This window comes from Parasteatoda tepidariorum, chromosome 9, assembly GCF_043381705.1.
Source record: "Parasteatoda tepidariorum isolate YZ-2023 chromosome 9, CAS_Ptep_4.0, whole genome shotgun sequence".
Taxonomy (NCBI): Eukaryota; Metazoa; Arthropoda; class Arachnida; order Araneae; family Theridiidae; genus Parasteatoda; species Parasteatoda tepidariorum.
Genome location: NC_092212.1, coordinates 69,689,575 through 69,705,842, shown reverse-complemented (window position 1 = coordinate 69,705,842; position 16,268 = coordinate 69,689,575). Strand labels below are relative to the sequence as shown.

The 16,268-nt window shown below is 27.8% G+C and overlaps 1 protein-coding gene across 2 annotated transcripts in view; it reads left to right on the top strand.

The window, feature by feature from the left end:
* LOC107455518 (protein eva-1 homolog C) overlaps positions 1-16,010 on the top strand; it is a 253,195-nt gene extending 237,185 nt beyond the window's left edge. For both annotated transcript variants that reach the window (XM_043050993.2, XM_043050992.2), the window contains exons 7-8: positions 140-307; positions 10,163-16,010. In XM_043050993.2, the coding sequence (XP_042906927.1) occupies positions 140-307; positions 10,163-10,521 (527 nt within the window). In that variant the 3' untranslated portion in view covers positions 10,522-16,010. The remainder of the gene's footprint in view (positions 1-139; positions 308-10,162) is intronic.
* The last annotated feature ends 258 nt before the right edge of the window (positions 16,011-16,268 follow it).

The window sequence follows — 16,268 nt, the reverse complement described above, 5'->3', positions numbered from 1 at the left end:
ATTTACTTCCATTTAATCACACTTAATTGATATTTAAGAATTAAAGCTTTTTTGTTTTGTTTTAAAAATTTTCTGTTTCATTATTTTATGTTGGCGACATTTTTACTGTTAGCCGCGCTGATTATTTTTTCCTCTTCAGAAGAAGGAGTTACAAAATTGGACGTTCAACAGACAACAGTCAAGACAGATATGCAGAGCGATGAAAATTCTGGTGAGGAAGGGGAAGCCAACAGCACCAACCTGGAGGGGGATCAGAAAGTGATAGGTTTCTTCACAGAATGGGTTTCCGCTTACAACTTCATAAAAGGTAAACAAAACAAATGCATGGGGTATAGCAATCCAATCTCATTGGCGTAATACCATATTACTCGGTTAAATACTTTAATGAATTAGGAGTCTGATGCAAAGAACAAAATTAGAAGTAGATAAGGAGAATCGAGTATATTATACTTGATGCTATAAAACTTCATTTCTTTTAAAAAAATATTATTTTTAATTAGGTTTCCTCACAGAATGGGTTTTCGCTTACAACTTCATAAAAGGTAAACAAAATAAATGCATGGGGTCCAGCAATCCAATCTCATTAGCGTAATAACATATTACTCGGTTAAATACTTTAATGAATTAGGAGTCTGATGCAAAGAACAAAATTAGAAGTAGATAAGGAGAATCGAGTATATTATACTTGATGCTATAAAACTTCATTTCTTTTAAAAAAATATTATTTATAATTAGGTTTCCTCACAGAATGGGCTTCCGCTTACAACTTCATAAAAGGTAAACAAAATAAATGCATGGGGTATAGCAATCCAATCTCATTGGCGTAATAACATATTACTCGGTTAAATACTTTNTAATCGAAATATTCTCTTATTATCTGAAGGAATTATATATGAATCGAATCTTATAACATTAAAATCTCTATACTCATAAGACCAATACCACTGATGCCCTATTACCTTAATACTTAACTCAGATATTTCAAATTCTTCTATTAAGTATAACAACCGAATTGAAGGAAATGCAATTAATAATAAGAATACTCCTGGTAATAAGGTTCAAATTCTTTCTAATCTTTGACCCTCAAACATTCCAAGATTATAAATTTTATTAGTATAAGAATTTATCAACATATATCCAACCAAAATTACAATTATAATTATTACTATTATTGTATGATCATGAAAAAAAATTAACTGTTCTATTACAGGAGAAGATCTATTCTGAAAATAATAAGATCCTCAATTTGGCAAAAATTATTTTCTTAACAAGTTTAACTGATTAAAAGTGTGATTTATAGGGGGAACATTATTAATTCATTCCAAAGAAGATATAACATAATACTCTATATTATAAGAACTTTTATATACTATTCTTTCTCAGATTAATATAATTATTATAATTACTCCAAATAATGATATTAATGAACCTAACGATGAAATTATGTTTCAAAATGAGTAAACATCTGGATAATCTGAATACCGACGTGGCATTCCATTCAAACCTAAAAAATGTTGAGGAAAAAAAGTTATATTTACCCCTACAAATATCACATAAAATTGTAACTTAGTCTTCTTTATATCTAGCTTTATACCAAAAAATAAAGGAAATCAAAAAGTTAAGCCTGCTAAAATTGCAAATACAGCACCTATTCTTAATACATAATGAAAATGAGCTACTACATAGTAAGTATCATGTAAAATAATATCTAAAGAAGAATTTGATAATACTACTCCAGTAATACCACCAATAGTAAATAAAAATACAAATCCTACACATCACAATAAGGGAGTATCTATTTTAAAATAAGAGCCATGAAGAGTAGCTATTCATCTGAAAATTTTAATACCTGTAGGTACAGCAATAATCATAGTGGCAGCAGTAAAATAAGCACGAGTATCAACATCCATCCCAACAGAAAATATATGATGAGCTCATACTACAAAACCCATCAATCCAATCCCTACTATAGCATAAATTATACCTAATCTTCCAAATGGCTCTCGTTTCCCTACTATTGATCTAATTACATGAGATACAATACCAAATCCTGGTAAAATCAAAATATATACTTCAGGATGACCAAAAAATCAGAATAAATGCTGAAACAAAATAGGATCACCTCCTCCTGCAGGATCAAAAAATGAAGTATTAAAATTTCGATCAGTTAATAATATAGTAATAGCACCTGCTAATACTGGTAATGATAATAATAATAGCACAGCAGTAATTAGAACTGATCATACAAATAAAGGAACTTTTTCTATTCTCATCCCATAAGATCGCATATTGAGTACAGTAGAAATAAAATTTACCGCACCTATAATAGAAGAAGCCCCAGCTAAATGCAAAGAAAAAATTGCAAAATCTACTGATCTACCACTGTGACCATCTAAAGATGATAGAGGTGGGTATACAGTCCATCCAGCTCCTACTCCTATTTCTACTATAGACGAAATAAATAATAATAATAAAGAAGGAGGTAATAATCAAAATCTCAAATTATTTATTCGAGGAAATGCTATGTCAGGTGCCCCTAATATTAATGGAACTAGTCAATTTCCAAAACCTCCAATTAAAATTGGTATTACTATAAAAAAAATTATTACAAAAGCATGAGCCGTTACAATTACATTATATAGTTGATCATCACCCATAAATCTACCTGTTTGACCTAACTCAATTCGAATTAATACTCTTATTGCTGTTCCCACTATTGCAGCCCAAGCTCCAAAAATTAAATATAAAGTCCCAATATCTTTATGATTAGTAGAATATAATCATCGCAGTAATATATTTCTTTATAGTTTATGTCTAAAACAATAAATTGCAAGTTTATAATTATATTTAAGAAATCAAACATAGATGATGAACTGTAAATTCATATTAGTAAATATATATATATATATATATATATTTGAAGTCAATGTCAATAAACAATTAGATAGCAGTTTGAGTTCGACTACACGAAAAAGAAAATTCTGTAAAAATTACCACACAGTATGGTAATCATATTTCTTGTAAAGAAACCACAATTTTAGTTATAAAAATTCAAATATATGGTATATAAACATTTCATTTGGTAAGCATTCCGTTCATATGGTAATGGTTTGCCGGAAATTTCAGTTTTCAAAATTATAGTTATTATTACCTCTTACATAGTAAAAAATACAAAATGGGAAATTAAATTTAGCCAAATAAGGGCTATTAAGCCATGCTCTTTGATATGATAAAACTAACAAATTTTATTGCTTACTATAAAATTTATATTTTAAAGTTAATTGTATCAAAATGCTTACCAAAGCACTACGGTAAAAATTACTAAGCTCTTCGGTGTTTTCATAGAGCCAGAAGTAAGGTAAATTTTTCAACATTCTGATAGTTTTAATCCGTCTTTTTTCTCAGCGTTCTTGTGCTGTTAAACTTAGATTTGAATACAAAGTTCAGAGAATTTTCAGAACACTTATATCCAATTATTAAAACTTTTTCATTTGTTCCGTAGCATCACCTATGCTGGCAAAACATATGTCTTTAACTACAAATTTATTTTGGAATGTCAAAATTAAAAAAATGGTGTTCTATATTTTTTCCGTGAAAGCGTTCGTAAAGTTTAAATCTGAATCTAATTTTTGAAGCAATAGTAATAATATGAGTGGGATGTTTCATTAAAAGTGATGTTTGATTCCCATACAGTTCTGATCAAAATATAGATAAGACGTAAATATTCCAATGACATCATTTGAACTCCACGATGTTTACATGGTTTCCATTTACTTAGCAGTTTAGTTTTACTTAATACATGAAAGAGAGAGTACTGAAACTTGAGTCAAATGTTTAACAAGTTTTAGTAATGGTCTTGAACAGCTAAAGGACATTTGATACATGAAAATTGCTTGATTCTGGTGATAAAAACTATATATTACTGTCAAAAATGCACTAAAACGTAAATTAATAAACATATTTAATTGAATTATTTGATTGATTAATTAATCTGTAATTAATCTTTGATTGATTTAATCTGAAATTAATCTTTGATCGATCAATCTAAAATTAATTTATATAATCTAATTTATATAATCTAATTTATATTAATATTACTTATGTTACTTAAAATATATGTTAAAATTTCCTTTTTTGCAGAACAATAGTCACATGTATATTTCATGCAGGCTTTAACATATTATTTATACTTGAATTAATTTTTTTTGAATATTTGTACTTAACCCATATGATTGTTCCATCTTGGATAAAATATATGAACTAATAAGACTTTGCTGGAAAAAAACACGTACGTTTTACAAGTATTGTTATTTTTAATGCACTATACCATAGTTATGATAGTTAAAGGATTTTCTAACATACGTTTTGATTCTAATATTTCAATTTTAAATGTTGAACAAGTCTTAGTAATGGTGTTGAACAGCTAAAGGACATTTGATACATAATAATTTGCTTGATTCTGGTTATAAAAACTATATATTACTGTCAAAAACGCACTAAAACGTAAATTAATGAATAGATTTAATTGAATTATTTGATTGATTAATTAATCTGTAATTAATCTTTGATTGATTTAATCTAAAATTAATATTTGATTGATCAATCTAAAATTAATCTTCGATTGATCAATCTAAAATTAATTCATATGATCTAATTTATATTAATATTACTTATGTTACTTAAAATATATGTGAAAATTTCGTTTCTTAAGTACAATAGTCACACACATTATTTATAGTTAAATTAATTTTTTTGAATATTTATACTCAAAACATAAGATTGTTCCATCTTGGATAAAATATATTAAATAATAAGACTTTGCTGGAAAAAAGTATGTATGTATTACAAGTATTGTTATTTTTAACTCATTATACCATAGTTATGATAGCTAAAGGATTTTTAAACACAGTTTTTGATTTTAATATTTTAGTTTTAAATCTGAAGTTTTTTTCCAATTTTTTGTGTTTTTTAGAATATAGAAGTTTTATTATTTACTAAATAAATGTTGAAAGTACACGAAAGAACTAAATGTGCGGGTATGTAAAATTAAACAAAAATACTTCCTTTTTTTCCTAAAATTCCTTTACCAGTTAATTTAAAGTACTGTTCATATCTTACAACAAGACATCTAATTTCCATATTTTTAATTTTTTATGAATTATTCTTATTTAAGGAGTAGATTTAAAAATGAAAAATCACCTTCTTAAAAACGTAAAAAGCGGTCTTTGAAGTAGCATTTGGAAAAAGTTCTTCGCGTTTTTTTTAAATAATAAATGAAAACTACCTTCATGTTTTGGGAAAAAAACAAGTGCGTTAAAGTTTAGAAAACAAGTTAGAAATTTATGAAAAACTTCTTTTGCAAAAATTAGAAGCAAATGCTATAAGTATACATAATTTCATCTCTAAGAGAAAGTTTTCTTTTACACTTTTGAAAGATGAACAAGATCCATTAATTTTCCTTCGCTGCTTGTAAGTAGAAAAATAGAACAGTTCTGTTTCTAAAGAATGAAGAAAGAATTCTTGTTAGGAAATAAATTGCAAAATTAAAAATGTAAACTTTTTTGAGAAAAAATATTTTTTTTAAACATCTAAAATAAACTCTTTTTCATTAAACGTCTGTTTAAAATGATTTTTTTTTTTAGGGTGAATGTGTTTTATCTACGCGACGAAAAACATTTTGGCAAAAAGTGATACTTGCACGATATTAACATTTATGGTTATAGAAATTTTAATTCTGGTTATTGAAGCAAAGTATACAGTCTTTCTAATCATTAATTTGGTAATTTTATCGTTTTCTATGGTAACGGTTTACCGGAAATTTCTTACCTTGCGGAATTTCCATAATTATAGGTCTTATTACCTTTCATTTTGTAACAAATACGAAACTGTGAAGTAAATATTACCCCAAAAATTGTGTTCATGCCATGCTCAAAAGTATCACGTAAGTCTATGGAAAGTCTAAATTATAGAAATTTTAATTTTTGTTATTAAACCAAAGTAGTCTTTTAAGCCATTCATCTGGTAATTTAGTCTTTCACTATATAAGCGGTTTACTGAAAATTCTTTACGGAATTTTCATAACTATAGTTCTTATTACCTTTCATTTTGTAACAAATGCAAAACTGTAAAATAAAACTAGCCAAAAAATTTGTTTTTATGTCATTCTCTAAAGTATCACGATAAAAAATAACCAAAATAATCTTCAGAACGGTTACTCATTTTACCATTTATTGGTCAGTTTTAACCAGTTGATGTCTACATCTCTTACACAATAGAATGGTAATAATTCGCTTACACTCCTTTTGTTTATTTAAAATAGCGGTTTATTTAAATGGTTGATAGAAGTTAGATTACTATTTATTAGAGATTATGAATTACTTCCTATTCTAGTAAGTTTTCGTTGCTATAACAAGAGGTAAAGGACTGCGCTCGAAGTGTTTTTAAGATACTTAACGCAGTTATACCAAACTATGCTGGCTGCCTTATTCATCATTTAGGAAGGTTGTTGTTGCAGTTCATTAACGTCATACTAGAGCTAGCTGCGCAATGGACTATTGGCGACATTCCTGAGGATAATCCGAAGACATGCCATCACAATTTTGATCCTCTGCAGAGGGGATAGCACCCCCGCTTTGGTAGCCCGACGACCTGCACTCGAAGTCGAGCACTTTACGGTAGAACAGTTTAACGAGGACCAATACCGCACACCCTCGGTCCCTACGCAAACTGACATTTAGGAAGGAAGTTACATTTTTCAATTTATTTATAGGCATATGTAGGTTCTTTGTGAATACAAAGAACAACTTAAAATCTCTTTTCAGTTTGAAAAACAAATAGCACAATTTAGAGAAAGATAATAAAGATGTACATTTAGTGATATTAAAACTGACTAAATCTACGCCTTATAACGGTTAGGGGAACAGCAATACTTCACGTCAGGGTGAAATTGAAACAATCATACGTTATTTCGACCTCAATTTCTGTGTTGTCTTTCCATCGAATGTTCTGGAAAGTAGAGGAAGCGGGTTTAATATCACCGTGTTGTTTTTTCTCTGTTTTGTGCTATCTCTTTTTGAATTTGGCGAAAAACAAGCCATTATTTATATTAAGCGCACAAACATATGTATCTGAACCAAATTCATTTATTTACTGCAACACCTCTATGGTCATGCTTTTATTCAAACCGATACCCCCATTTTAAGCAACGTTTGGCAGAAAGATGGTAACTGCTGTAAAAAAATAATTAAAAAAGGTACTACTATTGAAAGTATTTATTTATTGTTACACACACAAATGCAGGATTATTGTTCATTACAAAACACCGTTGATGAGACTTAGTCAAGTTGAAAAACAGATTTCTCAAATTTGAGAGAGAAATTGCAAAGATGCATTTATTGTAGCGTGAAGGTAGCGTGTTCAAATCCCACCGGATCTCAGGATATGTATTTTTTTAATGTCATTCCAATCTTGTTTTCTCTGTATTTCGATTTGATAAGGATTTATTATCCAAGATTTACATACAAGCATGCGTATGTGTGCAAACTAGTAATAAAAAGAAATATTTATAAATATAAGCAAATAAATATAAGATGCATCTAGGGTTGAAGTGAGATTTAAACCAGAAACTTCTACGCTTCCAATGGCTAGATGTTGGGACAGCCTTGATGCGTAACAGTGAAGCTACTGATTTAGTTCAGACTTGTCCATGCTCCAGGCATTTATGCATTTAAGAATGCTCATTTTTGCAGTTTCCAAAGATGGTAAATGTAAGTTTACTTAAGGAATAAAAGTATAAACCAGCGAGAAACAAAGTTAACAAGTGTTAAATAAATAAAATTAAGGTTAACAAATTTAAAAGCATAATCTCAACTCAAACTATGCCAATACTGTTTAATATGATGGCTTTTGGTTAAAATTCCCCAACTTTTCCCACTTTACAAGTGGTAATAAAAACCATACTTTATCGTTAATTTTACCAAACATTCAATAAAACGTATTATATATATTACTGTATATGTTTTATAATACTTAGAGTTGGAGTTTTGATAATAATTTATAATGGCATTATTTTATTTATAATGATGTAATATTAAAGAAGCAAAACTAACCACAATTAAAGTTGTAATGTTAATAGCATCAATAGTTACTAAACTCATTTTATTTATCTCATCTGTCTACATGGATAGATTCCGAGTAATTTTTTTTTTCGTTAGTCAATATCTATAATAAGGACTGAAATTAAACTATAGTTTAGGATAAAATGCTAGTTAAACGGTTGTATGTATAAACATAACTTATAATTTAAGAGAACATGGTTTGTTATTAAACCATATCTCTGCATAATTTTCCTCAAAATTAATAAGATGTTAAATTAAACCAAGTTATTTCAGTAAAGTTTGGTGATCAAGTAAACGAATTTAAAATGCATTATTTGTGTTATAATGTGACTACATTGATTTGTATTAAGTTTACAGCAACTGTTCTCTTTGTTGAAGTTTAATACTTTTCAATGTTTATTATAATGCACACACATATATATTAACTCACTTATTAACATAAAATCTTAGATGTTACTGGAATACACTATAAAAAATTTCCTAATCAAAATTACGGAAAGTACTGTCAGTCAGGGTGTCAGTACTTTTTACTGTAAAATCCATTCTAACGGAACAAGTTAAGAAGAATCAGATATACCAATTTTTACAGTAATAATTTACGAAAAATCACTGAATTAAATTAATGAAATAGATATTACTGTAAAAATTGAGGGGTAACATTTTACAAAAAATGAATTTTAAGGATGATGCACCCGATGTGCCGCTACTTTGTACCATAATTTGATGCACAATTTTTTCCAGTGAATTTAATTCTAACAGTGATTTATCGATGAATATACAGCCTTTTTTAATGCTTAATATAATTAGAAAATAATGAAGCTTGGATTTCACGAAATGAAAATGTTTTAAAAATGCTCTTAATGTGAAACATCATATATTAATTACTTATTAGCTTTACTTAATTACTTATTAGCTTTACTTAATTACTTATTAGCATTACTTATTAGCTATTATTGGACCAAGTTAGTCTTGTTGTCAGGGTGCTGAACTCTCGTTCGTGAGAACGGGAGTTCGAATCCTGCCGACCGAAAACTCCCCTTGTTGCAAATGGTGACTGGTTCAAGTTTAATCTTTCGGGTCACAAAGTCCTTTCCGTTCCCTTAACAAATTATACCTCAGGTGGTACCGATTTTTTGATATTACAGCGTATGCATTGGATGAATATAGAATTTTTTATTACTTAACATAATTTAAAAATTAAAGTTATAAATTATTTCAAATATTAATAATACTCTTATATAAGAAGAAAATTAATACAATAATAATACTATTAAAGTAATTTTAATTTAATTAATACGGCAGACGTGTCACATGGGGGCAAGTGAAACACATTTTGATCTAGATGAAGAACTCCAATTCCAGTGACCACCATATGTAGATTCAAAAGCTTACACGGTTTTGGGGGATTTTTTTACATTTACAGGGCAAAAGGATGAATAGTGTTCTCTTCTCTGTGGAAGTCCATGTCGTAAGAAAAATTGGATTTTCTTTCAATGCATGAGTTGCATTAAGAAGAAAAAATCCAAACTAAATTAAAAATTATGAAAAAAAATTACGATTTACAAATTTGTCTGATGTTGTGAGCAATTTCTGCCATCAATGAATTCTATGCAATCGATTGTAATGAACCACTCTGTTTCAGTTTTAAAACAAATTTATAATTATACAGCTATTATAGTCATGTTGGGGGCGGAGTTATCGACTATGATGCCAGCCTTCATCTACCAATAGGTACCTCGAGATTGAAACAAGTTAGCATGTCTTATATACCAGTGAATTGATGTTTAATTTTCGTAGTGGTAGTTACGCCACAGTCACATAATATAATTCGGTGGCTTGAAATCAAAGTAGTGTCTTACCGATTATTTCTTTTTAATAAATATAATAAATGACACACTACACTTGAGACATGGAAATAGTAAGATTTAATTTAACTGGAGCACTAATCAGAAACAAGTTTGCATTTTATGCTGTTATTTAATGTTACATGGAAATAAGTTGTTCAAATTTTAACAAATTGATTATGTTTTCTATTTTCTTTGCAGAAAATAAAGAAAAATTCATTTTGTATCTGACGCTAAGTCTCAGTCTTGCACTTCTTGTGGTCTTTGTGATTCTTACAACAAAGTTCTACATGCGTCGTTCCAGACGGTTGCGCGAAGCAAGAGGTGCAGCAAACAAGCCGCCAATACCTGACACACCACCTGGCAGTGGTGGGATCAGTCCTTTTGGTGAAGATTGCACGGACCTTGACCACTTCGACAATCCAGCTAGAGACTCTGGTGTTGAAGTTGTTAGATTTGCAACAAGATCTTCACTTAGAAGAGCTCAACCCATTGAGGATGATGACTGTAGTTTTCCAAGAGCGCCAGTCAGAGCTCAGAACAACTATTACTACAGTTAACCTCAGGAGCAACCTACATCTTTTGTTTACATATGTGGTTCAAATTCAAATCGAGACTGTCTTCTTACAACGTCGATACAGAAGAAGCCTTCATTTAATAGTGAAATTTTAAAATTCTGAGTTGGTAATATATTTTTGTAATAATCGACTGAATAAGCCTTTTTGTTACAACCTGTTCGAAGTGGTGAATCTAGTCATTGTTTATTTTGGACTACTGAATAAGCTCGAGGTTCTTTGTTACGCATGGAACTCGAAGTTTGGAATACTTGCTAAAGTACTTGACAACAAGCTTACGATTTCTCGCAAACAGCAGTTTTATGTGATTTAAAAAAACTGTTGAGGGTTGTTGTTGTAGCTATAGAGTAAGCACTTGTTAAAGTATTTTAAAAAGTTCTCTAAACTTTATCCATTGATGATAACAAGAATAGGCTTAGAAGAACATCTAACTTAGTCTTTAAATAAAAATAAAAAATAATTATGTAAACAGCAGTTTTTGTGAACAGTTTAAAGGTATTTTTTATTTTTTAAAAGTGAAGTGTAAGTATTGGCATAATGAAAAGTGGACACATGTTAGGGCGTTTGAAATACAGTATTAAAGGCAGCGCCATAAGGGCTATAAATTTAGTTAGAATGAAGCACTACACGCTGATTAACCAGTTCACGTTAGGGCATTTAATGTGAATGTTAAGTCAAGCTAAGAAGGAAGTGATTAGAGCAAAGCGACATGACTATTGTACTTCTTGGTAGAAGGTGTTTGCCCTTTGCTCATGTCAGACATGTTACTCATGTCACAAATGCAATATAACTTCACATTTACGCTAAACAAAAACTGGATAATCAGTAGTTCTTTGGAATCCGTGATATATTCCTATTACCTTAATTATGAAAGGTGACGTTGCTTTTACTAATGTATTTCTGGTACTGACGGGAGAGCCCATTTGATGATATTACTTAATCATGCGAGCATCCCATTGCAAAGTCGCTTTTACCGAATATATTTTTCTTTGTATTGATCTTTGTTTTGTAATAATTTTATTTCATATGTATATTTTTAATTTTTGAAACGGGTACTTTTGAACAAGAGCCGCTGCATCTAAATAACCTGGAAAAGGTGTTGATTTTACCATTAAGAAAGTTTTGGATTTTAATATTTATTGTGTGAGTCAATTATTAAATTAATTGCGTGAATTTAAATACATAAGAAATTTCAATGTCAGGATTAGGTATAACGTTGCTGTTTAGCTACAATTGCTTGAACTTCACAGTGCAGAAATGTTAAATAAGAAAAACTGAAAAATAAATTACCAATTATAGGATTTTTCAAAATTTGGAGAACTTTAATTTTAAGTTTGTGAATGAATTAGGTAACTCGGAGCTATGTTAAAATATTTGTGGTTTTGAAGCTACAATCATCAATATATATAATGATTGTAGCTTCCTAAGTTATATATATATATATNAAATACAAAAATATATAACTTTTTTTTAAAATTTAAAAATAAATTTATGTTTCTAAATAAAGGCTTTTAAGTGTGAAAAATTCATACAGTTAAATACACTTTTTTACGCGGGGAAAAATTAATTGACATGTTAAAAAATACCAATTTTAAATTCTATTAAAAATATATTTGAAACTTAACATTTTTAAAACATTAAGAATTTTTAAAAAGGAATAAAATATAACTAAATTATACATATAATGTAAATCTTATTTTGCTCTTGTAATTTGCGTTGAATTTAGTTTTTTTAATTTAAAGGGGAGTAAGGAAAGGCAGTTAATAAAATGAAAAGATTATTTACATAAGAGTGATTAATTTAGTCCATTTTTAATGTATAAAATAACAACTAAAATAATTAATAAAAAGTGATCTTTACTTTCATTTATCAATTTCAAAAAGATGAGGAAAAACTTAAATTTAAAATTTTTAGAATTTTTTTTTAATCCTTTAATAATTAATTATAAGATTATTTATCTTGGAAATTTAACTTATATAGTTATTAAGCATTCCATCTCTGATTCAAATGTAACGTAACTTAGGGATTACAAATTCTCCAATGACGAAGATAAAATTTCATATTATTATATTTGATTTATACTCAGTATTAAAGTTAAAAAATTGCTAATTCTCAAAAAATAATTTTATATTATTAAAACATAAAATTAATTCCGTATTTTTCTTTCTCTCTCTAGATATCTCTCAAAAAATTTCTCACTAAATTTATTGATAATATTAAATTTGTCGCATTTAAATAAGTTTAAAATTATGCTAAGTACTATTGATCATCACATAAAAGTTATAGAATATTTTCTTATTCAAATCTCAACTGATTTTAGTTCAGCATTCCTAAAAATCCATATTTATTTGTAAACAAAAGAAGAATAGTTTTTTTTTTTTTAATATTAATATTGCAAAGTAAACAAAAACCTGTAAATTTAATGTTTAAATTATATTTATTAATCCAATGGAATATATTAACGCTAAATTTGTCATTCAAAAATCTACGAAAATTAAATATAGCGATATTCCTTTTTTTATTTTAAAATGTCAATTTTTTATAAGTATAAATACTTTTTATGAGTTAAGTAGTGACTATATTTATTTAATACTAATAAATAAAAGTATTTAATTAAAATTTTTCAATTCATGTCACAGAAATTGTGATAAAAATTCGCTACAGATATTAACTAGCACATTTCTTGTAAAAACAAATGCATTGGTGTAAACTAAGTGTTGATTATCACTGTAAATTTACAGTGTACATTTGACTTTATATGTCATTTATTATTTTTGTTTATTATAAAATTGATTGTTTTAAATTTGAATGTAACTGCATATTTTTAAAATTATCTGAATATTTTTTTTCTATTGAAGCTAATGTGATGGACCAATATTTTATGCAAATAAGGATCAGGACTCATGAAATTTTATGAATTGGGAATCATTATTAGAATTGATTATACCCATGACGAGTTTACGACTCATTGTCACTGTCATTTTTAATGGCTATATGGATATTTAAAAGATTCCAAAGAGCCTTGCATAAAATTATTTGATGCAACAATTTCATGCATTGAAACTTTAACTAATATGCATGAAGGACATACAATAATGCATTGCGAACTTTGTGACTTTATAATTGCCATGTTAATGGCGTTCAAGTGCATTAAAACTGGAGATTGTAATCTGATAGAGCTTTAAATCTAGTGTTTATATTTTCATTCAGTTTTTACAGAATGAAGACCACTGGAAAAAAAACTTGTCAAAGTCTGCAGTTGTAATGAAGAAAATTCGTTTAAAAGTGAAGAAATAAAGAAAAAATTCGAACAGTATGTATGCTACTGATGCGTATGAACATAGTATAAGGGTTCAGTTTTCAAAACCAGTTTTGTACATTTTTTTGTAGTTTTAAAGAAGATTATAAAAGAAAATATTAATCCAGAAATTTTAATTAAGTTTAAGACGCTTGGCAATTTAAAAGAAAAAGTGGAAACACGGATTTTATCGAAATTTTTATCACTGAGCAATTTAGTTTGTAGATAAGTTTAAAAAAAGTGAAAACTAAAACTGAAGTAGACGATATTAGTTTTTGATAATAAGTAGTTTTTGATTATTTTTTGGCCGTTAATTTTATATATCGACTTATTTCACAGTCTATATATGTTTCGAAAAATAAATAACTTATACTATTTGTAAATAGAACAGGCGTCTCAAGGTTACGTGATTTTCCCACTCTTCACACTTTCCCCCTTTCCGTTATGATGAATACTGAAAAACTTTGGTTTTTAGAAGTGGCGTGGGAATTATCAAGATTTTTGGATACCATGATTACGAAGAAGGTTAATATTCGAAGAGTGGTTAAATTACGTAACCAGAAGAATCAATGGTAATTTTTTGGTAATAGTAGGGTAATGGTAAATTATTGTAATTTTAATGGAAGTATTCTATCGGATACTTTGTAGTCCTCAACTTATCTCATAAAACTCCATATCAAAGTAAAAATTGAATATGACAGGAAGGCAATGTACTCTGAGAAAAAGATTATTTTCAAAACTACCGACACATTTACCGTGCTTCTGGCTTTATGGAAACACCTAAAAACCTGGATATTTTTTTCATTGAAGCTCTTTGCTAATGCTGTTTTTAAATTTACTATAAAATTTAGATTTATAATATGTGATGAAATTTGGTAAACGTGGTAAATTTTAGAAATTTTTATCATACCTTAGGGCATGGCATAAAAATGATCTGTTCAGATAAATTTAATTTTCAGTTTTGCAGTTTTTGCTCAATAACTGATAACTAGAACTATAATTTTTAAAACCAGAATTTCTGGTAAACCATTGTCATAAGAACTGAAAAATTACCAAATGAATTGTTTAAATATCGTATTTTTTGCTTTTATTGCTAGAATTATGACTTTCTTTACAAAAAATATCATTACCATGCAATATCATAATTTTACCAAAATTTAATTATGAATTTTTATTCTGTTTTGTAAATGAAACTTCGTCAGTTGTAATATTTATTAAAAAATCTTGTAAGCATTTATTTGTTTTCCGAGATTTTACTCTATCACAAGAAATAATTTCATCTTTTCGTTTTTTTTTAAATTGCGGCATCAATTAAGTTTTCTGAAAGCAATATTTCTGAAGTTCCAAACAATTAAATGCCAAAATAAGTATTATTTTGTAAGTAGCATGCTTAAATATAAAAAACAAAAAATAGCAATTCTCAATTAGTACTTTACAATAACGTTAAAAAATTTTTTTTTAAATATAAATATATTTATAAGTATTCTAAGGTTACATTTTAAATGCAGTTATGTATGAATTATTTTTTTAAATATTTTTCTTAATAAAGTAATGTCTTTTTTTAACTAAAACTATTAGTTTACTGCAACGGAAATACCTCTATATTTAAAAAATCTTGTTATTTACTTTTTATTTATTTAGTATTATCTAACTGTTGTTGGTAAAATAATTGTTAAAATGAAAAAAAAAAATCATAATAATTGAAAATTAATTTCTGCAAGAAGATTAAAAAAGATGCATAAATCCAAGGCTAAAATCAGAATAGAAAATTAATTAAGGAAAAAAAATGAATCAACCTGGTTTTGAAAACAAAAGCCTTAATTAAAAAAACGTTGTAATAAAAATTCAATTCTAGTGATCAACCAATCTTCACAATTGTGACAAAAGAACATGATTTCGAAAAGAAAAGAACAAATCGATCACAGTCGATCGAAATTATATGTTGGACGTTTCCAGTGGAAAATGAACTATTTATAAAAATCATTTTGTCAAAGTGCTGTGTTAAAATATATCACCTTGTCACGTGGTGAAGAATTATTGTAAAAAGTCATTTTAATATTATAAATGTTTTATGAGTAATGCAACAATCTTATTTATATGAAATTGAGCTCCAGTACTTTGACCCATGCATCCATTTTAATTGACAGCTTGTAATAAAATAATTATTTAAATTCGACTAATGTTTGCATTTATTTGCGTTTTGCTTATTACACTGCGAATTCCGTTTCTTTTATACACTGTAAAAAAATTTCTGGAACAGAGTACGGTAAAAAGTACCGAAACTCAGGGTGTAGGTACTTTTAACAGTAAAAACCAATTTTACCCGAACATTTTACAGAACAAAAAATTTGATTTACCGTAACTTTTACAGTAATAATTACTGTAAATTCACTGAATCACTCTTAATTAAATAAATGCAAATGTAAAAACTTTG